This window comes from Venturia canescens, chromosome 2, assembly GCF_019457755.1.
Source record: "Venturia canescens isolate UGA chromosome 2, ASM1945775v1, whole genome shotgun sequence".
Taxonomy (NCBI): Eukaryota; Metazoa; Arthropoda; class Insecta; order Hymenoptera; family Ichneumonidae; genus Venturia; species Venturia canescens.
Window position 1 is genome coordinate 15,343,518 of NC_057422.1, and position 27,135 is coordinate 15,370,652.

Genomic DNA, 27,135 nt, shown 5'->3' on the forward strand with positions numbered 1-27,135 from the left:
GGTTCCTCATATCTCGACCCTTTTAAGCCTCGATCTCGCGCCTCCGCGACTTAACAGAAAACGCAAAGCCGCGGGAAAGAACACTCGATGAAGTAACGTATCCCTCGCACCTCGTGTCAGCAGACTTATGTCAGAATCTCGTTGAAGCGTGGCTCGCTTCGCTCCTGAGAATGCGAGAAAACGTAACGTCTACGTGCATAATACGTATCCATTTGTATATATACAGAGAGCGCACATAACTAAAGCCGCGTCGTCGACCTCCCGAGATCTTCAAGCGCCGCTCCCGCTCTCCTCGCGTACGGGTGGCTATTTACGAAAATGGCAAGTTGTGCGGACATTCCTCATCTGGTGCGTGCATACCCGGGTCTTTACTGATCACTGTAACCACCATCTCTTTTCGACTATATGCCGCGATCTATCTATATCCATACACATCACGCACGCATGCTTTTACAGGCGTCTCTCACTGTCTCAACCCGAGCGTGATTTGTAACGGTCAATTCTTTGAAGTCGCGATCGCCTGGACTCACACGCGAGCCTCGTATTGTCGCTTCGTACAGATATACAACAACGTTGAGATCAAACTCCCGGCGAGCGCAGCAGCCTCGACATATGGTCGTAGCAGGGTAAAACGAGGAAGCTGTCCACTTGTCGTCCTCGCGTTGCTCGCTCGCGTCTCTATGGATCTATAAAAGCCTTCATTTCTGATTCCTCGTTGAGATACGCCCAGCTCGGTATCGCAATTCTCCTGTCATTACCAAAGAAATATTGACTCCCCGACAATCCAGTCGCGCGATAGAGTAATCGCGAACGCTCGAGCTATCGGACTCCCTGTCTCTCTCGGAAAATTATTCTCTTCGTGGGGTAAAAGAAAAATCGTGCATGCGGCTAAAACCCAGTCTTTTTTTACCAGGGGCAAGCTAATTTATGTGAAAAGTAAGCTGATCATTCACCGATTGAAAAGTGTTGAACACGGCTCCCGAGAGACCGGACAGTCTTCTCATAAATCGAGTATTATTATATTTGAAAATGAAACTAAAAGTATTATGTACCGAGTGTAAGCGAACAAACGCTTAGGGCAAGAGGATGTATCGAATCTGAAAACGATTATTGTGAAATTTTCGTAGGCGCTATATTCGCGCGTCGGTGTTGAGAAGTTTCGAACGCGAAAAGCGACGAGGTAATAGTTTACGATGGATTCTTGGGTAACCCAATAGATCCACTCGCAGCATTACGCTTTCATAATCTTATTTAATATCTATCACTCACTTTTATTATTACGAAGTCTTGTTACTACTGCACGACTGTCGACTGTAACATTTCTGATAAAATACTTTATTTGAAATTAGCCTCGAAGTATTGTAATTTGATACTTGAATACAGCGGGTCTCTTGAATACCACGTTTCCAAATGACTTCCTGTAATATCGATTGCTTTCCTTCAACCATGTTCAGCTACAACATAGCTCAAAAATGTTATAAAAAATTATTATAATAGAAACGAAAATAAAAAAATTCATGACGACTTGTTGGATTGGCAGTGTTATGAAGACTCCAAACCCAAATTTGATTTGTCCACAGTTTATAATCAATTTTAGTAGAATAATTTACAATAATATGAAAAAAACTCAACTTATTTGATTATTTCCAAGTTTCGTATTACAAGCACCCTCGTTTTAGTGAACGTGTGATTCTTCATTTTTCATACCACATATGCAAGGCCCATGAGAGCAGTCGTTAGAAATCTGGCGAGTTCGTTGAGTGTTAAGAGTGACAGCTACCTGAAAACAGCAACCACGAGAGAAGGGATATAAACTTGAAAGAGATGTAAAGCGCATTAAAACTTTAACGATCACATAAAAAGTGTATAATGCTCGTCTACATTAATTTTTTTCAATTCCACGGTCGACTTAAACGATGAGAGCTTTCATTGGCAGAATACTCGGCACCGTCGATTTTCTTACTAAACGATTGTTCCTCGTTAGACGCTAAATTTTCATCTAAAACGACAGGCACCGCATATATTTATGGAGCGAAAGAGTGGGTCACGAGAAATAAAAGAAATGCTCAAGTAAGACATTCACCGAGCCAAGTTTACCCGCAGAGTAGCGAAGGAGGAATCGGAGCAGGGGGGGGGGGGCAGCTACATCAATAAATGCGTATAGAGAGGCAGATAAACAGAATACGGTGATTTGCGATCGTTCTTTAAATCCATCCGGTGACTCTCAGCGTATCAACAATTCTCGCAGAGATCCTGCGGCTAAATAAAGGACGATCGGTATAACTCAGGGCTTATGGGGCACCCTTTCACGACGTGTATACGGCGGATCTATAGATTGTGCTCTCGAACGCTATGCACGTCACTTTCGAAATCTATAGACATTTGCAACTGACACTTTAGTAAACATATACGTGCCTCTAGCTAAGGATTGGACTCGTGCGCGAGTCTGCTCGATCTGGAGTATAATGCATCTCTGGGAGACACAGGATCTTCATGGTAAAGTACATACGCACACTCAAGTACGTTGTCACATATTTACGAGCCTGAGGCTTTCGATCGATGCACTCAAACGACGATCGAAGATTCATTTTTAAGGCTATTTACGCCAAAAAAAGGCAAATAAGTTGGCACACAGTTTTAAACATTTTTTAAGCACATTACACTCAATTGCTAATGGCAATGTACATAATGAAAATGAGAGCGGTCGATGTGAAGGTAGCTCGACTTTCCACCGACTCTAGCACGATTGATGACGAAAATTTCCATTCAAAAACCCCTAATGAGACCCCTGAACAAAATTTCATTTCTGCTAACCTATTTATATGACAGAAACTGATCTCACCGATGGAGATAACACTTGACAGAAGCCTCGTATCTTTCAACTACATTGTCAGGGATAGCCTTGCGAATAATTTGCTGCTTACAGAAAGTACGAGCTTGAGGGATCCTCGGATCATTATATACTCGACGGATACGTGAGGGAGAGTGATCGGAGGATAACCTTTGTGTGACACGGTTCGGAATTTTATTCGCGACTCAAGAACACTCTCTCCTCTTGTCTAAGTCACAAAGGCGGACAGATCAAGGATGTGGAACGCTGCTGAGGTATCATTGATGAATGACAGCACCGCGAGCCTCATTCGGGTAAAGAAATGAAAAGTGATCATCGTATTACAACAATACAGAGGTTGAGAGACGTCTCGAAACTAGCGATGAGCCGCTATAAAAGATTCAATAAACGAATCATCGATATTCGAGCTTCATAATTAGTAGCGACGAAGTGAGCGGTTATTGAACGATTAATAGTCGATGGCCGATCGCGAGAAACGGATCATCCTATCTTCGCCGAATGTTTCGCGAGTCCAATGCGATCCAAAGATCAAGAATCTCCCCGTCGTAAGTTTCGAATGAACACCTACGTGCATCGACGCGCTTGTACGTGACTCGCGCACACATACGTCAGACTCGAAGCGGACAAAGCAGAGGCTACTTTCTCCGGATCCAGCTGGACCGGAATATCTTTCACTGACACTTTTTTCTCCCTCTCTCTCTCTCTCTCTCTCTCTCTCGGTGTCGCGCCTCTTGTATATTTGTCAGCAAACATGCACGAACTGCTCATCCTCAGAACCCGCAGGACCACACCGCGTTTAAATGATAGCGTTTTATGTGGGAGCGCAACCGCGAGGGTGGATCAAGGAGGACCGGAGGAGAGGATATAAACGTGATCGTTCGAGCCAAGGTTTTGCGATCGCATTCCACTTTGGTCAGCAAACATATAAGACATACATGATTTTGCTATGAGCGTTTAGTGCTCGGATATGCTTAATATACGTTGAAATGATAGTTTACACTTTCGCCGTTTACCATGATCTACACTTGTCCTTCGTCCTGGGATAAAATTGTTTGCGTAAGTTCATAATTCGTTCTCGAACTTGATCGTGGCGTTCGGATTCTTATTTATCAACTGATCTGAGAGTTTATCGGGGTTTCCCTTTTTTCATCGTCGCGTCGCTCTTGTCAATCGACACTATTTCACTGTTCAATCGCTTGTATGAGGGCTCAACTTGATGTAGGAACAGCAAATGACTGTTTTAGAGCGTACAAAAAGCACTGTTTACGAGGAAGTCTTTTCTGTGAAGAAACCACGAGAACTGTAATAAATGGATATATTTATATACGTACGTACAGAAGTATATAAGGAAGAATGAAAGTTGCACATCAATCAGGAAGCAAAGCATCAATTTTTGCCTTCTCAACGTAGAAATGCGTTTATTTAATCTTGCGGTTCTTACTTTGCCACGCGTTTCAGACTTTTTGTTTTAAATTCTCTTTTCTTTGAGTTTGTGCTGTACATAAACATTGGCTTGTGTGCCTCAGCTGTTCGGCCGGCCACGTACACCCGCTACTGGAGAACAGAATAAATTAACCGGAGTCTCGCCTCGGAGTAGTATGTGGGAAAGTAATTCCGGCAAGCGTATTAACGAGTTCTCAGAGGGGCGCGCGTATGCGCGAGTTAGGCCAGCGTAGTGAAACGAGAAGAGTTTTTATTCTACGAGATTTGAATCATAATTGGCCACAGAAGCTCGAGGAAGGTAAAAAAGCTCGGGCGGATATCGAATAGATCAGTTTCTACGAATGCGCACAACGATAATAGTCCCGTCATTAATGCGTTTTGATGGAACTAAAAAATGCAGCAATCAGTGACCAGCTGTCTCGCAAAAGCACCGAACTGATCGAACGGATCTCTTTCACTGCGAACGCTGCAAACTGAGTATCAAGATTAAGGAGAGAGAGAGAGCGGAAAAAGCAAAGAATCCACCTTGGCCTTGAAATACCATATGCGAGTGCTGTTCCGTTCGAAGCAGTTTGTCTACACAGCGCGTCGACGTCGTGATCGATTTAAGTATTAATTTAACCGAACTAATTCGCAGGAGACTCAATTGAAGTACCGCAGTGTTTTATACAAAAATTGAAGAAAAATTGAAAGCATGAGTAACGGTCTCGGCCCTACTTACGTCAATATAGCAGTGCACACTGAAAAGTCGTATCTCTCGACGTTCTGCGTACGTACGTTACGGTGAATCCGCCTTTGTTGACTTTCTGAATTCGTTGCACTCGAACGAACCGGAACATTCGTGATCCTCGAATCGCCTTATCGAGACTATTATCCCTCGATCGAATCTCCCTATCTGAGAAACGAGTCACTGCGATACTTACAGTGTCCGATTGGCGCGAGAGTCCGAGCCTCAACGAAAGCGCTAATGAGATCAGATGCATATCTCCGCGTACGTTTTCTGTCTCTTCCACGGTGCGACGTTTCGATTTTTTGCTCTAGCAACTACAGCTGATCCTCTCTTCCGTAGGAGAATGAAAGTCTTTCGTTGTTCTTGAAAGCACGTATCCAGAGGTAGCACGGCAATTGGAATGCTCACTGAAAAGAGCAGGTCAAAATCCACTGTTCGTTTCTTTCAACGTATTGTTATATCAACTGTGTGATTATAGTTATCAAAATAATTTCTGTTCTTCGGAGTCACTGGGGAGAGCTTTTTTTCTCTTTATACGCTTTCTCTATTCTTTTGTATTCAACATTCGATGATGATTCGAGAAAAGTATTATTCTTTTTGTGCCTTGAAATTGTTTTCACGAATGACTCGTCGTGAGTCTTGCAAGGAAAAGTCGTTCAGGAATCTTCACTTTCGATTATTCCTAATTAATCGTTCTAATGGTTTGTCGTTCGTCATTTATAATGAATTCGAGCGATTCCTTTTTGTTCGCGTTTTCGTATTGTGCACGATTCGATTATTTACTTTTTCCAATTTGTTTGGGTTGTGTTAGCCAATAGAATTATTTCTGACATACTGGAAATTAAATCTGCCTTGTTTGTTCTAGTAAATCTATCAAGAATGTCCGACCGATATTGTTGACGCGTGGCAAGTGTTAAAACTTTATTGCTGGGTTAACCGTATGCGATTGTTTTGCGCAATTACATACTTTCTATCCGGGACGGAAAGCTCTTGGGCGAGTATACGGACGACGATGTGAAAGTGCATTAATTTTCACGATGCGCCAACCGCACTCTTTATACGCGTGCACACACGTCTGTGAATATGTGTGTTCAGCGAGCCGCTACGTTGTGCATCGTTTTTTGTATTTACGCGTTCGTACGAACGCGCCAGTCTCGCTGATCCATCCCGTGAGACGAAAGTTTCCCTGTGCACACGAATGCCACAAATAATTGAGGGGGAAAAAAAATTGGAAGAATTATCACTTCTAGCAGCGATGATTTATTCCACTCGATTAAATTGAATTTTAATTGAATAACATGCATTTCGGCCAAGACACATAGACTCAATTGATTTATCATGCAATCGAATATAATAAAACACTTTATTTTTAAATTCTTTAGTTACCATAAGAGAATATTAAAATTCGCTGAATTTTATTGCCTCTTTTTTAAAGATCTTCTGATTACCACAGAAATAAACGAACGCTCGTGTCTCTTCGCCTCTCTTTCGGTAAAATACCTCGATGACCATTGGTAATTAAAAAAAAATACATTATTATTACCAGTATTATAAACACTTAACAACGATCGAAAGTAAAATGAGCAATTAGCATTCCTCAAGGATATATTTCATTGAAAAAAAATTATTCAGTGTTAAAATTAGTTGACGCGCCTCGTAAAAGAAGTTTAATTAAGATCCCAGGAATATTCGTCGTTACTCAACAAATTCCATCCTCGAATTCCCCCGATTCGTTCATACTCCATTAATCCTTAAAATGGTTACTAATTTTTAATCGCGTTCGTCAAGACAAGTTTCAATGCCGGTAGTGTGACGTGGGTGGATCGTAGTAGCTGCGGTAATATTCAATCGCATATGTCGTCCTTCTTTTCGTTCTCGGATCCGAATGCAATGGATATCGCTATCCGTTGGAGCTAAGCTACAGAGTGATATGGAGAATTGTAATGGGCGTCGTTGAACATGACGGCACGAGTACCGTTTGTTTATGCGTGCCAAGGCTCACGAGTCAGCGTTCTTTAGGTCGCGGTACACGCGTTCACGTGATCGATAACAACCTCCCTTGACGTCATTCACGTGTGCTGCTCGTTCTCCTGACGAGCGGGCTTTTGAGACGAGACTCACGCAATGCAAATCTAACAATGAATAGATGAGAAAACCTACGCGTTAAATACACATGGAGTTGCGACCAGTCTACGACGTTTTATGATGCAGATAAAAGTTCAACTCCGAAACAATGTCGAGCTCCTACCACTTTTACATTTCTTCTCGAGCCTTCGTGTTATTTACGATTGTCAATCTTGCATCGTGCGAGATAATTCTCAATATTATTGTTATTATTATTTCGGTAGTCATTGTACTTAAATGCCTCCTGTGACAGAACATAAATTATTCGGATTCGTTGTTGCACGCGAAATTTTATTGAACACAACATTAACTATCGAATAAAGAGATTTTCTACGAAGGATCCTGGCCTCAGTGAAATATGGTTACGTTCAATTATAAAATTACCTGGGACGTTTACAACGCAAGCTAATGGAGCTCGAACAGCGTGGAAACTCAGACGCCAAAATGATCGTCTAGAAAAATGCCCAGTAGCAAACTTCGCAGTACTCCAAAAAAGTAAGCCGCTCGATGACTGGCAGTTTTTATGGTTCCAACTGTCAGATGCGAGACAGTAGCTGAACCGGTCTACTGGAGGGGCTTTGCTGACCGTTTGGCTTTCGATTATCTCAGGCTCTTTACACTACGTCTGCATACATAAACATCGATTAATAGCAAACAAAAAGGGGTGGCTCTCACGACTCACAACGTAAACTACTGCTCACAAGAGTTGTATTCTTTGGTATGCTGAAAAGTTCTATGGGAGTATATGAACGTCATGAGGTTGCACAAGGTTACAAGTTGCAACAAACATGCAGATAAATGTAGAAACGTTTACTCGTGATTATGTAATTATATTAAATTAAAGCGAACCGTGAAATAAGTTCGTAGGCAAACATCGTGTCGTTTATTTCATTAACGCTCAACAGGCTTTGTTGGCGGTGTCATTCTCTTCTACTTGTTCTCAATTCTATAGAACTTTTCGTTATGACTAATGGATATTTGGCATGAATAATGAAAACGAGAGTTATACGTATAAATATGTTGTGCATACGCTGATGAATAGAAACGAGAGCTCAAGCGTCTAATTGAATCCTAGGGAACGTTAATGATCGTCTCGTCCTTGCACCGATGATTGCTCGTCATTCCAGTTCTGCTGAGCGCGCGCGTTCCAGATCCTCGTGCGTCTCTTCCCGCGTCCTGCTATACCTTATTCTCGCGCATTTAATACACTTTGTAATATTAACATATAGTTGAGCAAGAAAATGAAAACAAGGATGCTACGACCTTGCTGTCAGATAACAAGTACGTATGCGCACCTCCAGCCGGTGCGTTTATTGCAAATTGCACTTAGTTCCCATGGCTTGACATGAATCATCGGCCGATTAACCCCACGAGATAAGCCAGTTATCTATCGAAGAGCTTTATTATTTCCGCACCGTCTTTACTCTTTTCTCATTGTCCTGGGCGTGGACTCGTATCTGTAATTGGATCGTTAAGTGACAGCTATAATAATTGACTTACCACCGTTTTCCAAAGAGATTAATTGGTATTCAACGTGATTGGAATTTTCCTCGTTTCGTAATGTGCGTGAGCACGTTTTATTATGGACGAAGCATCGTTTTCTTACGGGTAGTGATATCACAAATGGAATGAGATTCTATCGAACATGCAGTGAAAGAGCATTGGAGCAGATAATCACTTTCGACTTTTTCACTAACGTTAGAATTGGTGATCCCTTCGAACGTCGCCTTAAAAGTTGACCAAATTCGTGTTCATTTTTTAAACTCGTCACGACATTAATCGAAGTCCAACTGCAACAAGTCGTGGAATTCAAATCTAATTTGAGAACCCGAAGATTACATTTTGCTCTAATTCACCATATTCACCAATCATCCATGCGGCACATCCCAAGCAATTTGCTTTTTCCTACAGCATAGGTAAACGAATTCTTCATCTCCGAACATCTTTTTTTACTCACCCGGAAGTCATGCGCGAGAGCCTCACGATTCAGGAGAAAGTAATACGTGCAAAGAAAGATACGTCGAGTGTGCTTGTCGAATAACCCTCTGGGCCTTGAAGTTTTCGCTTCACTGTCCTCCGAAATTGTCTTACAATGAATTTCAAATCGATAGCTGGATAATAGAAATATTCTGTGGACGTTTTTCCCCAAGATCAAAAGGATAAATGCAAAAATTAACTGTTAACTGGATTATTCGCTCTGTTTTGACCCTCAGGAATCAAGAATATTATTGCTCAGTGCAACATGACTATCGAGTGTGATGATTTCGTAATGCGGCTTTGCAATTACGTTATTCCTGAGGAGCTCTATTCGCCCGATGTAGTGTTGGTATTCTTGAGGAATCCGAGATGTAAATTAACGCTGCGAAACATATTAGCATTTGGTGAATGAAAAACATATAGTGCAATTGCAAATGTTGGATTGATATTAATGGGTTCATTCGATTAAGCAAGAGTACAACGCTTCGCTCTCGTTGCCTCATGAAATCTCGACGTCATTAAAACAATATTTCCTAGTGAACGCGTATATCGAACTCAATGCATGTATTCTGCGCAGACGAGTTTGATTAATTTGAAGATAATGAATAACTAATAGGGACTTATGATAATAATCGACACTGAAATAGGGTTTCGAGCAGTTGGAGCAAACGATAAAGAACTGAAAGGATTGCAATGGTAAATGAGATCTGATTCTTACGTTCACATAGTAGAGAAGATGCCTTTAAAAAATTAAACTTGCATGAAATCTCGAAGCCATTTGGAGGCCTTCCTTTTTGATACTCGCACCAAAAGTCGAATTCAGGAAAGAATTTTGGGAGTGGACCGAAGAACGAGTTTTCGAATTGATATGCATTCTGTCGTCCTACAAGATTCCCATCGCGGAATGCCCTCGAAAAAGTGCCAACGAACTCGTGGCTCGTTCAACCCAATCTTTTTTGGACCATCGTGAAAATGCATCGTTGTATATGCCTATAGCGAACGCAGAACGCCTACCTCGGCGGTCTTTGACGTGATACATGGCAAGTAAACGATCGAGAGAAAGAGGGAGAGTTAAAAAGAGCAAGGAGGCGGGACAAAGACAGCTCGGAAACCGAGAGAAAGAAACGAGAGTCCAGGGCTCGTGGCCACATTGTCAAGGCCAACGATCTGAAACGCAAGAAGCGTGGAACGTAGGCAATCAATCATCAGTGGTCAGTTTCTATCTGGGTCAGACGCATAGCATTCAATCTTTGACGTACACTCACAGGAAATGTATCTCAATATACACATTTAACAATGGTTTTAAATAGCTAATTTATCGTTTAGAACATCCCAAAACTTTCGAACCGTAATTTCAATTACAAATGGACGTCTTACAAGAAAAACGTTGGAATGAAATTTCTTTTGAGGCAATCCATATTTTCATTTCCGAATGAACATAAGAAGTTCCTCCTAATAGGTAAATGCATTGCGAGAGCTGAAAAATGAAATGTACGACGTAAGCATGAAGGCGTCTTGAAAAGACAAGAATTCATAAAAACATGGAGGATCGTAAAAACATCTTTATGCTCAATTAATCAATAAAATACTTTCCCTTTGTAAAATGTTTGCATATCCTCTATCGCCTTTATGGGATTCTTTTCCCATGTTGCTGGAATGATAATGGATGAAAACTGCTAATCGAGACGTTTCATTACGCGGTTTGTCGAGTAGTTAAAATTCTCGCAGGCACAAAAGTGTTCACTCGGTTACGTATCACGTTTTGTAGCGTGCTCATATCTGCTATACATAAGTGAGAAGAGCCGAGGGCATCTCGGACGAATATATCTGGCGACGTACTTTACGAGCGTCGAGGTATTAAAAGAAAATATTAAGCGCGCGCACTGGGCGAAGGCATCAGGCGGCTGCACGAGCCGCTTCTTCCCTTCGGGAGAAAGTTGGATTCCCGATTGAGTTTCGGTTCTCACTCGTAATGTGTGTTACATCCGTGTATATACACGGATGTGCATATATTTGTGTACGAATACGAAGATGTTTATGTATATTTATGTTATATTCGTGCGAATACACGCGGAGCCTCCGCGTCAAACGAAAGTTTGATCTTTACTTCTGCTACTCTCGAGCAGTTTGCTACGAAGATCGACACTTTTCCAAGTGCTTTCTCTCGGATCTTCTGTTTTATTGGAATAAAAAATCATCACCACCGTGTAGTATTCACGAGAAACTGAGAAAAGGTCGGGGAAATGCTGATAACCAAAGACCAAAGGTATCGTCGGAAATCGTGTGTGGCAGTATATATTGTGTAAGGTGTGGTCGATCCTCGGATCGAGTGGAATCTAATCAACTCCCACGATCATCCTCCATGGCATATCAGAATATCCTCAGGTTTTCATACCGTGATTGACTGAAGGATGGAGATTGCGGATGAATGCGAAATTATAGAACAGTACCGATGCAATAATGAAATGGAAAAAAATCATTCGTCTAATTATCTCACGAAGGCTGGCCAGGGAAACCATAATTTCTTGCTGATTTTCTGAGGCCAACGGTTATTTCAACATTTTTATTCACTAGTCGGATCTCTTGGAGCTGTAAACGAAACAAGGATTCACTTTGTGTTAGGCATCGTCATCATCTCTAATATACATTAATGATGTGCATAAAGAAAATATGTTTGTGCGGACGTGAAATGATAATTGGTTGTTGAGATTATTGTGCGCGGCGTGTGAAAGCATTTCCTAGTTTTGCCTGAGTAAACTGTACCAAATGACTCGAACATACTGGTGAAACAGAGAAATCGTATTGGCAAAGTAATCACGAGCTGCGTGGTTCGTCAAACGCCTAATTACTGTATTTGTAATTATGATTCATCATGGAAATCAGCCGGGTAGTTTTATCAGGAAAACATATCATCGATCGTTCTGCGGGCATAATCTTTTGATGACGTTGCTTCGGTTCATTCAACCACCTGCCAAAATTCTAGCTAGAGTTCAACGTAAATGATGATGAGAGAGCGATTACAAGAAAAAGAGCCAATTAAAATGGAGAACGATGAACAGTGATGAGTATCCGATCAACTTATGTAGAAGAGTTGCTTTGGATACTTTTTTGAATCTCACGGAAACATGGCATTTGAAGAAAGTTATAAAAAAATTACTGCTCATTCGTACCTGGCAATAGACGTATTCGTTGATGAATTTTTCTAAGGGTTCGCTTTATACAGGAAATAAACAATGCTGGAGTGTGAATAAAATGATGACGCTGTTAACGCAAGAGACTACATAAGTTTCTAAGTAAATGCTGCTAAATCGAAATGTGTGTGAACACAACGCAAATCTTGCTGATTCTAAGCAAAGATCATTGAAGACGATTGTACATGAAATATTTCCTGTTGGCCACTGTGAATGTAGTCAACGAGAAACGCTTTCTTCGTTACGAAGACTATGTTTATAGTTATATGAGCAGAAGACTCTTCATGAAACTTTAGTTTTGTATGTTTCTACGTAGAGTGGTCGTCGAGCATGCAGCACGGCCGTGCTGTCTCGTTAGCGATATTGATGCGCAATCACCGGAGCTTCCTGAAAAGCTCGAGATTCTCTGGCGATGTTTCGTCATAAAATAATGCACGGTCACCAATATCTTCGAATTTCTCAAGTCTCGTCGAGACAGCGAGTCGTTTTTGTTAGAGTTACTCGACAGTGGCATAAGAATTCAATTGCATAAAACGTACAAACGAAGCTCGAAGCGTACACGCATTATTTGTTACAAATTGGCTGGTTTCTATTGCGCCGCGTACATACGTTTCATCTGTTTTTTCTATTCCATTTTTCTTTTCTTTCGAGCTCCATAGCACTGACGGTGAATTATAACAAGAAAAAAGAAAGTAAAAGGGATGATTATAGGAGAGAAACAGAAAATCCCGAGCAGGAAGTACGTGATTCCTCGTGGCAGCCGATCTGAACGAACAGAGATCGATTCTTTGCAGTTTTCCGGCACGGATAAAAACAAATTTACGTCTGACTAGAATGACACGTCGTTTTCAATTGCTCCCTCCCTCCCTCTCTCCTTTCTTCTTCCCATCCGGAGTATATCGAACTGCAGCAGGAAAAGAAAACACAACGAGAAAGAGTGTTAACAAACAAACGTAGCCGTGCGTGGTTTGCACGAGATCGATTTAAATAACTTCCTTGTCGACAGTGATACTAAGATCGCCCCGGGGCAAAGACCACCGCATAAGAATCCGGTCTGTTTATTCGCCACTCGATTATGTCGTTCAGATACTACGTACCGATTACAATTTTCAAATAGCTCCAAGCGTGTTACTGCAGTGTTATGCTCTTCGCGTTACAATTGAGCGGTGAAGTTAAGCAGAGTGAACAGTAGAGAGAAAGAGAAGACAAATTGAAAAAAAATGTTCATTCAATGTGACGACGGTCTCGTGGCCAATTCAGTTATGGAGTCTCTCCACAAAATAATCAAGTGGACTGCACTGCTGCAATTGTGTCGATGATGGCAGCATGTTTTACCTCGATCTAATCGGTGATCCATTATCGTCGACAATGTCACTGAACCATGGAAGTAATCAGCTCGTTATGTTCCCAGACAAGTTCTAAGTAATTCTCGTGAAGCCAGCAAAGTTTGATCACCAGCAAACCTGAGATGGGTTGGAGCACGACCCGGTACCTTCCATCTGTAGAGAAAACAACGCTAATTTTCCTCGCTGAGTCACGAACTCGATCAGTGGTATCGCTCGACGGTCTGAATTATCGCTCTTGTCTTTTATTCTGCTTTATTCGAACGTAAATTTTTCAATGCGGAGCAAATATTTCTTCGCAAAATACACAAACATCCTCGTAAATATCACGATACCGTGCGCTAGTGTTCCGGGTGAACCGAGTCGAAATGTAGATCACCAAAGGTTGCGTTATTCGGATTACAAAGTGCTTTTCTTGGCTAGATTCACGCCAGGACTCGCTTTGTTCAATGTTGCACTTTTGTAGGGAAAGATAATTGATGAAAAGTTACTGAATGTCGAATGTAAAGGTCGGCGAGGCCTACTTTACTTATCACTCGTTCCAATCTGCGCTCATAACCACACAGACAAAACTGTACTTACATCTGAACAACGTTCTTGTTGTTACGATGAAGTGTTTTTACTGAAAATTTTTCGGAGCACTTTGGCGCACTTTGATCCAGTGAAACATTCGATCTCGGCTTTGCGACCCTTTTCTGTTAGATAATGAACAACACCTGAAAATTAGTGAAACTGACGTACGTCAAAGTAGTTGTAATGGCTTGCACATTAGCATAGTGAGAGCGCGGAGTTGAGATAAACACGCGATAACTCACGACACGCAATCCTTGTCGCATATATTTCATTAATATAGATAAAATCGTTCGCTCCTGCAGTACAATACTCGAGCGGCCGTTCATTATCAGCACATCGAAAAACTCTTTGCTTTGAATCCTTTCAAGTTCATTTTCTTGAACTCGCTTGCTCAATCGACAGAGTTGATATTTCAAGAGTTCAAATGAATGAACGAGAAAATGAGAAGAAGAAAGCAATCTGAAAAATATGCAAATGGAAACTTTCACGTTGCCTCGTTCGGATTTTTTCGTCTTCGAGAATCTTCTTCCACGAACGCACGTTTTTCTCTTTCTGTATTTCCTCATAGATGGAGGTACTCGGTGCGTAAAATTGGGTGCACCACCTTAACGCTCTCAATACTTTTCGTTTACTACCACGGTGCAGTCTGTCAAGAAAGTTCAACGAGATGCTGCTTTGAACTTCTTTTTATTGAACTGATCGTCGAGAAACCTTTTTCTAGGGCCACGGACTCAATCACGTTCGAGGGATTAAGTTTCCAGATTTATGAGAAAGATGAATTTTTTGCAATTCAAATTTTTCTTTCGCTTCGGTACGAGAACATCATTTTTGCTTACAGATTTATTACGTAGACGCTAAAAAAATATCGTAACCCCTCTCGTTTGCTTTTGTTATCTAAAGAAAAATCCTCCTCTCTCTCCAACAGAGATCACGAGGAGAAGAAACACGAAACGAAAGTGATTCGGTAGATCGACCAAGCGCGAAAGTACAAGCCAAGAAAAAAAGGCGGTAAAATGTCAGACGGAAGTGAAAACATGGAGCTTCCTTTAACTTAATTTTTCGAGAAAAATTCACAGATTTATAGATCGCGTGAGCTCGCCAAAAAGCGTGCAACGAAAAGTCACGTCGGTTCGAAACAAACGCAGAGTAAATATTTGAAGCAACTAAAAAATGAGAACAACACGCAAGACTGCAGTAGCTTCGATCCGACCAAAATTTAATGGAATTACATTTTTTCTGATGGGAAGAAATTCCTTTTATTTAAGTTAACTCTAAAAAAACATAAAATTCTCCACAAACGATAAATATCGATAATTACAAAAGTGCTGGAAATACTACGAGCTTTTTTTCTCCTTCCAAGCTTATCACGTTTTCTACAAATAGTCTGACTTTCAGCCGGAAGTATTTCATTGCTTCTCGAAATAGCGATAAAATCAAATTGTTTGGCGCGTCAACACTACTCAACTCGGAATGGTTTACTGCACGGGGATGATTTTTTTGCGACAAAAAATGTGCCGCAAGAGTTCGCTTGGACAAAAACCTAAATGTCGGAAGTGCTTGGATTTTTTTTTTTCCACCGCGTGGAACGTAACGATCCAAGAAGCGGACAGTCGCGGGACAGGTGCACGATGCTGTGTAGCAGTCGCAGCAGTAATCGGCAATTGAAACGAATGCATGCGGCCAGTAGAACGGGTGTACAGAGCGCGTTGTTGAGTCTCCTCTATGTATAAATATATTTGTATAGTTAATACGTAAACGCACACATATATCCGTGGCGAAGTTTTTCGCGGGAGGCTATTCTCGTTGTACAGAAGTCGCGAGTACGAATCTACGTTGTAGAGAATCGAGCAATAATCTCGAGAGACTTCTCTCGTTCTCGCGAAATGTCCAATGTCCGCAAGTCTCGAACTGTACAGTGATACACGCAAACGTGCTACTCGTCCCTCGACGTAATTGACTTTCTCCCTCGTTGTGAGAGGGAGGAACGCTCAAACTCCCGTGAGTTTACCGGTGTTACAGGAGGGATTTATATATCTGCTTTGAGCAGCGTATATATCTGTGTATACATGGATGTATATAACGACAGTTTGTGTACTCAACGTGGACGTAATTAATCGTGAACCACCGTTCGAGATTTGTGGGTCGAGAAACGAGCGAGAGAGATACGCGCTGATTATCTGCACGGATTCTCTCGCTGCGACATATACCCACGTACTCGAACTAATTAATAACGAGGGAGAAAGAAAGAAAGAAAGGGGTTTCAAGAGAAAGGGATACTTTTTGTGTGTGAGTGCATGTCGCGTGGGTCTCGCTGGAGAGAAATTATCGGAGGACTTTCCAAGTGATTGTATTTTATATCCAAGACTATCTTTTATTTCTATTCTTCTCGACGAGGAGCGGGGATACGGGAAGCCATTGACGTTGAATAAATATAGAGGTTTTTATCTCATGCACCTTCGTATTTAGCAACATTACTTTCAACGCCCGAACTTGCTTTTCGATGCTAAAGTTCTTGGAGAAAGAAAAATATGTTTTTTTCTGTTTGGGAAGAATTATTTTAAAGACGCTTCAAGGATGACGGGGGTGAACGGGTCCTGCGGATCTTCCCGCTGCTTTCCGAGATAAAATTAATGTTATCGCCGGTGTGCTTCCCATCCGGTTGTTGTGGGAGAACTTTACGAGGGGCAGGTTCCATGCAAACGATTCCTGCTCCGTGGTCTCGTCCCCCTCGTTCGCTATCGACGCTATACTCAAACTTCAAGAATTTCATATTATTCCTCCTCTCGAAAGTCGTTTTTTCAGGGTTAAAAATCTCTCCTTCACACTTTTCTTTGTCCTCCTTTTTTACCTTTTCGGATAATGCGGAAACCTTGAACTCAGATTACAACGGGCACACGGCATCACACAATTCTTTATCCGCTGTGGGCATGATAAATACTCGTGAGATTCGAACGCGATTATTTTTCGTGATAAAACTGCGTGTGGCTCCTTCGATCGAGAGGATTTTTGGAAACTGCACAGCCGAAAAGATTACGAATTTGTTTTTGCACATAGCTCAGACAAAGGTTGAAGACATTTTTTTATGTTTTTCTAAATTTCGTGGCTTATTTGTTGTCGATTGAGTTTATTTTAGTTCGGAGACTTAAGGAAAATTTTCATTTTTGTTTCAGATGGAGCTCCAGTACCAAAAGAGGCTGCAGTTCACGAGGTTAGATAAACAATATCGAACAACTACCGACGGTTTTCAGTATACATTTTTACGTTCGTCTGTAATTTATTTTGCACTATTACGACTAAGCACGAATTTTTACAATACTCATAAACTGCAATTTTACGCAAGATTAGGCGCAGGATACTTCAAATAAAATCTCATAACAAAAATAGATGGCACGAAAATGTAATTTTAAGGTAAAATCGTAGAAGCAATCAAACTTATCGTATATACTTTTGAAAATTATCTTTCCGTAAATCATCGCTGACTTGAGAAAATTGCACACCCGATGAAAAGTAGGAAAAAATGAAAAAAATCATTTCTGGGATTTAATTTCTTGTTTTTTATAAAAACAAACAACCGGTTTTCAAAAAATAATATTGGAATATTGATCAGTCCATTGAACCTAAAGAACTCATCGAGATTCCACGCTGTTTCAATAGATTATGAATTATCTTACTTTACGTCTAAATGTGGGTTTATCTCAAGATCTTGGACTTGAGTCACAACGACACCGATCAAGGAAAGGACCGTTGGGTGAGAAAAACCAGGATCACATTCGTATCGAGACGTCGAGAAAGGGTCTTATCGCAGTAGCAAACGTACTTTTCCGTGGCGTATTTATAAGTTCTGTCTCGAACAGCGGGTACTTAGCGTCGATTTAAGCTGTGAAGATTTGAAATCGAAGAATCAGCGAAACGGGATGAGGCTAAGATATTGCTGCTGTCTTTCGGCAAAGATTCACGGTTTGGTTGGAGCGTGCGAGTATTATATTACGTACCTATTGGTTATCCCGGACTATTATAAACACATACGAATACGTAAATACACGTTCGATTATATCTATGGATAGAGCAACCGTGAGAGAAGACTCACGGTGTTGCTACATCGCCGATCGTGAGACCGTACATTGCAAATTGTAATTCACGTGTGATCGCGGTGCCAATTTATAATCTCGATTAGAGTACACGAAAGAGGATTTACGGGACTCGTGGATACGTGCGTTTTTGTAGTATTTTGAAAATGAGGAAAAAATAAACGATTAACGATCGTCTGCGCTGTGTGCCTCATCCTCAAAGGGGGTAACAGGATTATGAAAATTTATTGAAAATACAAAATATTCTGGTCTCAAACTGAGCGAAGGTTGAGTTTTTACAATCCGAATTGTCCTCAGAACACCGATAAACTCATTTTGATGAACATAAATTTTGAAAAAATTCAAAGAAATAAGAAATCTACATCGATGAGTTGACAAAAGTGATTTATAAGATTATCCAGAAAACAGTGTAAGATTGCATCGGCTCTCGCGTGACTAAAGAATCACGTCTCAGGCTCCGGGACAAAACTTTCTATAAATGTGCATCCATCCGGTTTTTATGTAACTCGGAAGATGATCCGTAAAGTGCAATAACATATTAGTGCGAATTGATGGCACGAGATTAACCGAAGGGTCGCTTTCGCTGAATCGCCCAATGAGGAGCGCTATCGAAGTTAAAATTACGTAATTATCTGCAACGGTCGAGGCGTCGAGTGCGAAAAATAGAAGAAACGATGAGCAATTAAAAATGAAGATACCATCGCATGGAGATCGATTCCTCGAAGATTGCAAGTGTCACAACAGCCTCGTATTGATCTAAGCAGCCTGAACCTGCACGTGTACGTATCCCGCGGTGTTCGGCTTTCTCGTTCGAAGATGATTCATCCTCATTTGTGCAAACTTCATATACGTAATAGTGATACGAAGAGACGGAAAAGAATGGTGCGGATCGTGCGAAAAGCGCGATTGGGTTCCTGCCTTGATTGCCCTTAATTCACGTATAATTCATTCGCAGTTGAATCGCGTCGGTGCATTCGCGATACTATATCGAACTGCGCACACGAGTCTGGAATAACTACAGCTCCGTCAGCTCGCGCAGAAAGCTAATAGGCCATGGAGCGCGCGATCGCAGCACGAGCATCCGAGAGTTAATATAATAATCTTCTTACAAGGGTAAAGGTAGTCCAAGCGTGTATTATAGTCAGTGCAAACGGTGCGAGACTAATTTGCGTCCCGCAATCACGCAATAATAACGTCTCTTTCTCCGTTAGAATTTACACGTGCGTGGCACACACACGTGCTCACGTGCTTGACGAGAGAAAAGTGTACGGCCACAGTGCTGAGGCCTTAATAAAACGAACTGCAAAGCGTCCATGGATCGATCGATCTTGCCATACAAAAGTGACAGGTCTCGAAGATACAATTTTCCCATCGAACATTAACTCCGTCTCGCTTGGTGGACCAATGATTCAGTGATTGACCACTGCCAATTGCCAAAAAGAGTAACCGCTAACGGACTTTCCTTGTGTCTTTGCACTCGGCAACGGCTCCCAAGCCCCAACCGAACTATCGTGCCATTCACTGTCCAATGTCAAAAACACCACGCTTCAAGAAAATAATTGAGCAGGAGCTATACACGCGTCACGAAGCGGCGAAATCCTTCGTTCCTTTACCGACGTGTGTGTGCTACGAGCGATTTAATCGATCACCAACTCACTGACTCACTTAATTGATGCGTTATAGATTCGAAAGTGAACGCCGAGCTGTCTAAGCACACTGATCGTTAATTGATCCGAGTGAAGACAACTCGAATTGCCCTGTAATACTCTGTCTGCATGTTGTGTGCTTTCGTGAATCTCTTTTTACACGTTTTATTCAACACGCATCAGGCGCGAGGATGCTCGATCGAGATGTAACGCTAAGAAATGGCGAGCCACCTCTGTTACCCCCACAGCGTACTCACTATTCCAATGATTGCAATCGGCTACATATCAATTTTCACGAATTTCTTACATGGTTCTTCGAACCGTGTTCTCTCAACTTATTTTTCGTAACACTCGTTAGTAGTTTCGCAACGCGAACGAATCGGAAAATTCAAGTTTTTTCCTCTTTAATGAATTCCGAATTTCTTTCCTCCGGCAAATTAGGCAAATTCTCCGGCTCACGGTTGGACTATTCATTTCGGAATCTTACCAACTCAGTCATTCGGTCGAATGGTTTGACCCGAACGAATTCATTTATGAACGTGTTAAGTTTTCTGGTATAACTCGTGTTTTTGGTCCAAGACAATCATTAATTGCGGCCGAATCAGGAGTAGCTCATGAAAGATTATTCTCTGAGACTTGATTTTTCGAGACAACTCGTCATTTGAAAAGGCCTAATGTGAAATTTGAAATACCTGAATAACAATCAGAGAAGTGAGGACTGCCGGGACTCAACAGCTTTTGTAACAATGCTAGGCGTGACGCGACGTTCAAATGTTTCATAATCAGGACAATGAAAACGCGATTCGTGCGGTGTACACACAGTGGAAAAAGCCTCATGAATAATATCTCATGATATTCAAATTTATCGAAGCTGTGGGTTTTGCATAATCGGGTTATCTGTATGATCGCGGAGAAAAAGTTTCTCGTGCCATGTTGTGCTCGTTGATAGAGTCTTTAATTTCATATTAGAAAAAAAATTACAATGCCCACGAGAATTGTGATCGGGTGATATCTACTGTTGATTTTTTTTTTCAGGATTCCGAGGCCTCGGCATCGGAGATTCGTACCGATGACTACGACGATCAAGATGACTCGGACATGTACATGGAGCCAGACGGTGCTGGGACAGCCAACGAGGAAGCGACTCACGAAAGTGTCTCCGAACGTACCGAAACGGCGACTTCTTCTTCGGTTAGTGTTAGCCAAAGAAATCCAAGTGGCGAGGAGATACGCGTGAGTGCGACAATTTCCCAGCCGAGATTGCAGTCCGATGGAGAAATCGTAGTAACATCCGCGGCTCGTCAGGTCGATGACAAGAGTCTCGAGTCCGATAGTCAAAACTTTTTCCCCTCCTTTGCCGAATTGTTCGCCAATCATCGGCTATCCTACAACGAGCAACAGCAGCAACAGCGTTACAGACCCAATCGTTTCTTGGGTTACTTCCAGCGCGACCGCACCGCTTATCAACCCGCAGCTTCCACCGTCAAGGACACCCAGCACCCGCTTCTCGGTTCCGGCAATTTCGGCGTTATCCGGGGTGGAACTTATTACCCTGAGGAGAAGGAAAACGAGGAGTACAGCGGTGACGAGAGCCTCTACAATCCTTACTACTCAGCCAATGTTCCCAGAGCTCGAGCAAACTACTACAGAAATCCGAAACCCCAGCCCGTTCGAGGAGGCGATTTCTTCGCGAACTTCCGTGACTTTGCCGACATAACGGCCCCACCGAAATCGAGTTTCTCGCATCTTTCGGTGGTTTACGCCAACAGGAATGGAACCAAGGGGCACTCCAATGAGCCGAGAAACATTATTGAAACATTGAGAATGCTTGAGGAGCAAGATGACGAGACTGACATCGCCAACGGTCTAACCACCACGACCGCCGAGCCACCAACGAAAAAGCTCAGTCAGGGCAAGAGGAAACTCATCATGATGAAAGAATACCACGAAGAAAAAGCTCGCAAATCCCGCATGACTGTCGAGCCTCTACTCGCTCTTAGTTGAACGTTATCTAACCTAGCATCGTGAGGTTTTTTTTACTAAATTCGCTGTGCTACAAAACAATACAAAAAAAAACGTGTACTCTTGGGCAATGCGCGAGAGTGCTCATCGGAATTCCCCTTACACGTGGAATCTGGCTCAAAGTCTGAGAGTTTCTATTTTCTTTTTTTTTCTTCTTCTTTTTTTTTTTTTTTTTTCTTTCAAACACCTTCGACTGACGTTGCAGTATACAAAATAAAAGGCACGAACAGAGAAAGGCGTAAAGTACATAGGCATATAGTACATCGATCGGAACTGCGCTTGCGGAATGCCCTAGAAGCGCGATCAAGAGATCAGAGACTCATTATTTTCGGCAAATCATTTAGTTTTTAATTGCTTATTAAACAAACAAAAACGGTACAGAAACGTACGCACTTTGCGTGTCCTGACGGAATCGATCAATCGGCACTCCGATTCCTGCTCATCAACATAATCTATCTGAAAATTTCATTCGCTGCGATTAAAATGCGTCTGAGGTTCAATTATCGAACCACGAAACGGTGAGGAAATCGGCTTGGTAGTATTCGTCTCAATTGAAATTCGTGGCCCAGGAACTGACTCAAGAAAGTATTACACGAAATTTTGTGAGCTTTTAGACCTGCTGATTTTAGAGTTTAGATAAAACAACGTATCAAGATTGTTTCCCTTTCATTTATCTTCTTATAATTACCGGATATAAACCAGCGCCACGAATTTCGAAGCATTGTTATCTCATTTGTTGTTGACTATTGTAGTTTGTAGTGATATAGTATTACGCACTAATAATGTTAAGCGAGAAAAACAAAATGGAAAATAAATATGGAATAGTTAAGTTAAGTCATTGTAAAAAAAAGGAAAAAAAAACACACACACAAAAAACAAGAAAAAAGGTTCTTTATATACAACTCTGCAGGGCGCATGGAAACATACGAATAAACTATATTTTTGGTAAATTATAATTTTCCTACATTCCACGATCAAAATGACTATGAATACGTATTTGTGTATACGAAGAAAATTATTATATGTCTCAGCGTACTATGTTTTTCCTCATCTTCGATATCATATTACCGATCCCTTTGTGAACCTCGCCGAAAGTTGCACACGCATATAACCATGCTGGGTTACTAAATACATTGTAAGTTTTACAGTACGAGACACCTGTTACATCCTTGAATTCAATCTTTGCACCCATCTTTTTAACTTGCTTTATTGCCTCGGCGTATGGCCAATCTTCTTCTGGACCTGGAAATGGTCATTTCTGATACGTACTTGAAATTTTACGTTAATTTACAAAAACGCCTTTTCGTAGGCTTAATTGACCGGATCGTGAGAAGCACTCTATCTTTTTATCTTTGTACGGACAAAACATCAAAGATCGAATGTACGGAAGATCATTGGGTATTTGAAAAATAATGACATCTCAAAGTTTCCTTCAGAAAAATTTTGTCTACTGGGTTAACGTAGCAATTATTTTTAAATTGCTTTAAACGAGAAGGGATTCGCATTTTTCTCTGTTTATCTACCCACGAAGCTGTATTTTTTTGTTTTGTTTTACCAGTGTAATGGAATAATGTGGTTCAAATTTGTATCCTCAATTCGTACGAAAAAATAACTAACCTTCTTTTCCCAGTGTTACTTTAGCCCCCTTAAAGACCTTTGCGACCAAGGATGTTGCAATACAAAGTGTACCGATTGGTTTTCTGTCGCAATTGAATTCTTCCATGACTCTCCGAAGTTCGGGTAACACGGTACAGTCAGCTCCCTTCGAGGCGAAGTCACTCCTTTGGAACGAGTTATTTAAATGGGATTAATTGAATGATAAATCATCGGGTAGTAATTTTGTGAGTTATTGTACGAACAGGGTGCGAGCAGCGCCATAGCCGCCGGGAATAATTAACGCTTCGGCGGAGCCCGGTTCACACTCGCAGAGAGATTGTATCGCAGGCCTAGCCAATCTTGCCGCTTCGATAAGAGCATTCCTGGGCGCATTGCGATCATCCGGCTTCTTGGTTAAGTGATTCACGAGTCCAACTATTTCAATGTCCGGCGCATAAAATCGTGGCAGCAAATTGTTTTCGGAACAATGAATCGCTATAGAAACGGCTTCGGCAATTTCCGTGCCGTCGAGACCCCCGACACCGCAAAGAACCTGCGAATTTTTGTTGCTCAAAACTCCTTCAATCGAAATGTAAATTGAGGCGCCCAATTAGATGCTTCAACACATGCAGTCTCGTTGCAACGTTTTCACAAAGTACAATGCGAAGATCGGAAGATTTTAAAAACCTTGAAGGTTCAAAGCAACTTATGAGCAACTAGAAATAGCTAATTTCCCTCAGAAATCCTGAACGAGTGTAAGCTGATAATTGCAAACAGTCACCACAACTCACGATGGCGACAGGAGTAGGATCGCAACCTTTTATCTTCGAAGGCTTTTTCGTTTTGTGCAAACTTCCGGACGTATGTAGACAGGAAGCTATCAAACAAGCCTGAGTAACATTTGGAACTAGAATTTTGAAAACTTTTGATGGAAGCATGGCTCACTCGTATAAAATAATGAACATTCTTACGAAAAATCTAAAACCCACCTATAATTTCTTTAATCGCGTCGTGACTTGACAGCCCATTCAAACAAGTTTGAAATTGTCAGCGTGTCAGCGGTGCGATCGAGATTTATTTTGTTTTCGTCATCAAAATTCATCGTCCTTTCTACTTGCCTGCAGTAGGTACAGAAGATTTCATTTTTTCAAACGATTATCCGAAGCCTCTCGCTCTGCATTATCGGTCCATGGCTACATGACCAGATGCCGTTTGCAGCGTCGAATCGCAGCGAGACCATGCTTGAGAAACCTCCAGTCTCATTTACCTACAACCAGAATCCGAGCGACTGCCAATAATTCTGTGGGATTCCGTGTAGCTCTGTAGTGACCAACTCCATGGTAGGATTGCTGATGGTTACGGGGACCATGCAGATGAGAAAGTATTCACAGCGAACGAGTACATGGAGATATTCTCAGTTTCCAAATAAATATCGGCATACGGTTGGCTCGACTTACTTTACGGCTCGTATAAGCTTTATTGTGCTTCAGGAGAAACTTTCCCTCAGACTATGAATACGAAACGCATAACTGCGGGTAGATGTGGCGCGGGAGAAGACTTGTACTGGATTTAACAACCCCGCGAGCATTCTATTCGACGGGGCTCTCGTGTTCAAACGTAAATCTCTTCAGCCTATTGAAATATAAAACAGAAGCAGCAGTACCGCTTGTGTGAAATAGATTTTCACCTTCTCATACCCACCGTCGTGACTTAAGGTGTTTCGTAAAACTCAATTTCTCTAGATATTCATTGCTTATACGATCCTGTATGAAAGTTATGCGACCCCTTAAACGGTTTATAATTTTCCGACCGTGGCCAAACGGACTTTGAAATTTTAGCCCTTCAAAGGTTCTGCAAACAAATTTATTTTGAAAGGTCTTTATTTTCAGAAGCGGAGATTATTCACTATACGCTCGTCCATATTCCAGAAGAATCATTCAATAAAATACTGCATTTCACTTAGATGTAAAACTTACAGAAGGGGTTTATGTTGATCTACTTGTATAAAATTCTGAGTTGAAACATTGATCTTCGATTGAGCTTAGATGTGTACAAAACTCGTTGAGCAATCTTTAACTCTGTTTTGTAAAGAAACTGAGAAACCTTATAACGAATTTCAGGGGCAAGTCGAAAACTGCCAGCGTTCACTCAGTAAAATGAATATCGAAAGAAATGGCATTTCCCAGGACAATAATTTTCCAACAGTTTTTCATGATATTTTCATATTGTGAATTTTGAATATCTCGTTTGTGAGAATAACTGATAAAAGCAAAGATTTCGATGGTTATCATATCATTGAGGGGTTTTGAAACCGTGACGATGACACTTGCTCGTCCCATACCTAATTGTGTGCCGAAGACAACAATATCCCGAGTGGCTCGTTGACGACGTCAGCTTCTCTGCTGTTTTCCACGATGAATTCCTAACCGGAGTACGTAAACGAGGGGCCTTGCTGGATAATCTTATGTAAATCCATGGCTACCCTTATGCTCACACGCCCTTACATCGTTTTCGCTATCTCTATTTCCTTCCCTCCGTTCTATTTCACCCTTCGAAAGGGCATACACATAGTGGAATTCTCGAGGTACGAGGATCGCGCTATAGCATCGCCCCGGAAAGGGGAAGACTCTGGGTAACTCCGATGCTGGTTCGACGATGCCGTGTTGCCCTCCATATTCCGTCGCTCTACACAACTCGCGCCCTCTCTCTGTCTCTCTGACTCTCGTAGATAGTGGGACGGACGGGGGCTTATATGAATGTTAAAATAAGTTTGAAATTGTCGCGGACAAGTTCGACCCCGGGGGATTCAACTGTCGAGTAATTCCGCAAAGCCAGCGGTTTCGGCCCTTCGGCCTATGTGTATATGTGCAGCTTCCCTTTTCCGTCTCTTTCTTTCTTCCAGAATCTCTTTTTCTCTCTTCCTCCGCTCCTTCCTCTCGCTCTCGCTCACTCTTTCTCCGTTTTTTTTCATTCTCTTGTGCTGCGCATTGTCACGTTAGCAATTCCGTGTGTTCGTCGTTCCATCTTTCTCTCGATTCCACACTATTCCACAACTTTATGTCCCCGCATCCATCTTGGGCCAAAAGATCTGACCGAGAACCGGAAGTTGACGAAGAACGCTGTATAATATACTCTCCGCCGTGACAAGAAGAGCATCTACCTCGTCGCATGAATATCAAATAGTTCTCATAATTTTTGATTTCTTCTGAGTTTCTCGTTTGTCCTCAAAGTCGTTCTTGTCTTCAGGATATTAAGACAAAGTGTCGAAATGATAACTCGTCTTCGCGACAAAGTTATGAGGGTGAGGTTGGACAAGTTGCGGTACATCGCCAATAACATTGACAAATATCTGTTCATGCTCTTTATTTGATTGAAGACATTCGATTTTGATGACTCGGATTTAAATAGCGAACGACCATGATTTTGGGATATTTCGTTCGCCTCCTTTCATTGTGGGATCAAAAATAGTTCTCGAGTAAGTACATATTAAAACGAAAATTCTTATCTTCGTCTCAGGATCAATAGCCTTCGTGTACATCCTAAAAGTTCAT

At 41.7% G+C, this 27,135-nt stretch overlaps 2 protein-coding genes across 3 annotated transcripts in view; one reads left to right on the top strand and one right to left on the bottom strand.

The window, feature by feature from the left end:
• Window positions 1-22,938, top strand: part of LOC122406527 (uncharacterized) — a 64,026-nt gene extending 41,088 nt beyond the window's left edge. For both annotated transcript variants that reach the window (XM_043412027.1, XM_043412028.1), the window contains exons 3-4: window positions 17,403-17,440; window positions 21,002-22,938. In XM_043412027.1, coding sequence (XP_043267962.1) covers window positions 17,403-17,440; window positions 21,002-21,970 — 1,007 coding nt within the window. In that variant the 3' untranslated portion in view covers window positions 21,971-22,938. The remainder of the gene's footprint in view (window positions 1-17,402; window positions 17,441-21,001) is intronic.
• A 77-nt stretch (window positions 22,939-23,015) lies between these two features.
• On the bottom strand, window positions 23,016-24,522 carry LOC122407350 (ES1 protein homolog, mitochondrial-like). The gene is made up of 4 exons (XM_043413508.1): window positions 24,376-24,522; window positions 23,848-24,137; window positions 23,606-23,769; window positions 23,016-23,230 (listed from the first exon to the last, which is right to left on the bottom strand). The coding sequence occupies exons 1-4, from the start codon at window positions 24,520-24,522 to the stop codon at window positions 23,016-23,018; spliced, it is 816 nt and encodes a 271-aa protein (XP_043269443.1).
• Between the last annotated feature and the right edge of the window lie 2,613 nt (window positions 24,523-27,135).

What these genes read in the sequence shown, in the direction of transcription:
- LOC122407350 (XM_043413508.1), bottom strand. Translation starts at nt 24,522, where the DNA reads ATGCTTCCATCAAAAGTTTTCAAAATTCTAGTTCCAAATGTTACTCAG. An exon ending in ATCCTACTCCTGTCGCCATC is followed by an intron (nt 24,138 to 24,375) that starts GTGAGTTGTGGT and finishes AAAAATTCGCAG; the next exon opens with GTTCTTTGCGGTGTCGGGGG. An exon ending in TATGGCGCTGCTCGCACCCT is followed by an intron (nt 23,770 to 23,847) that starts GTTCGTACAATA and finishes CTCGTTCCAAAG; the next exon opens with GAGTGACTTCGCCTCGAAGG.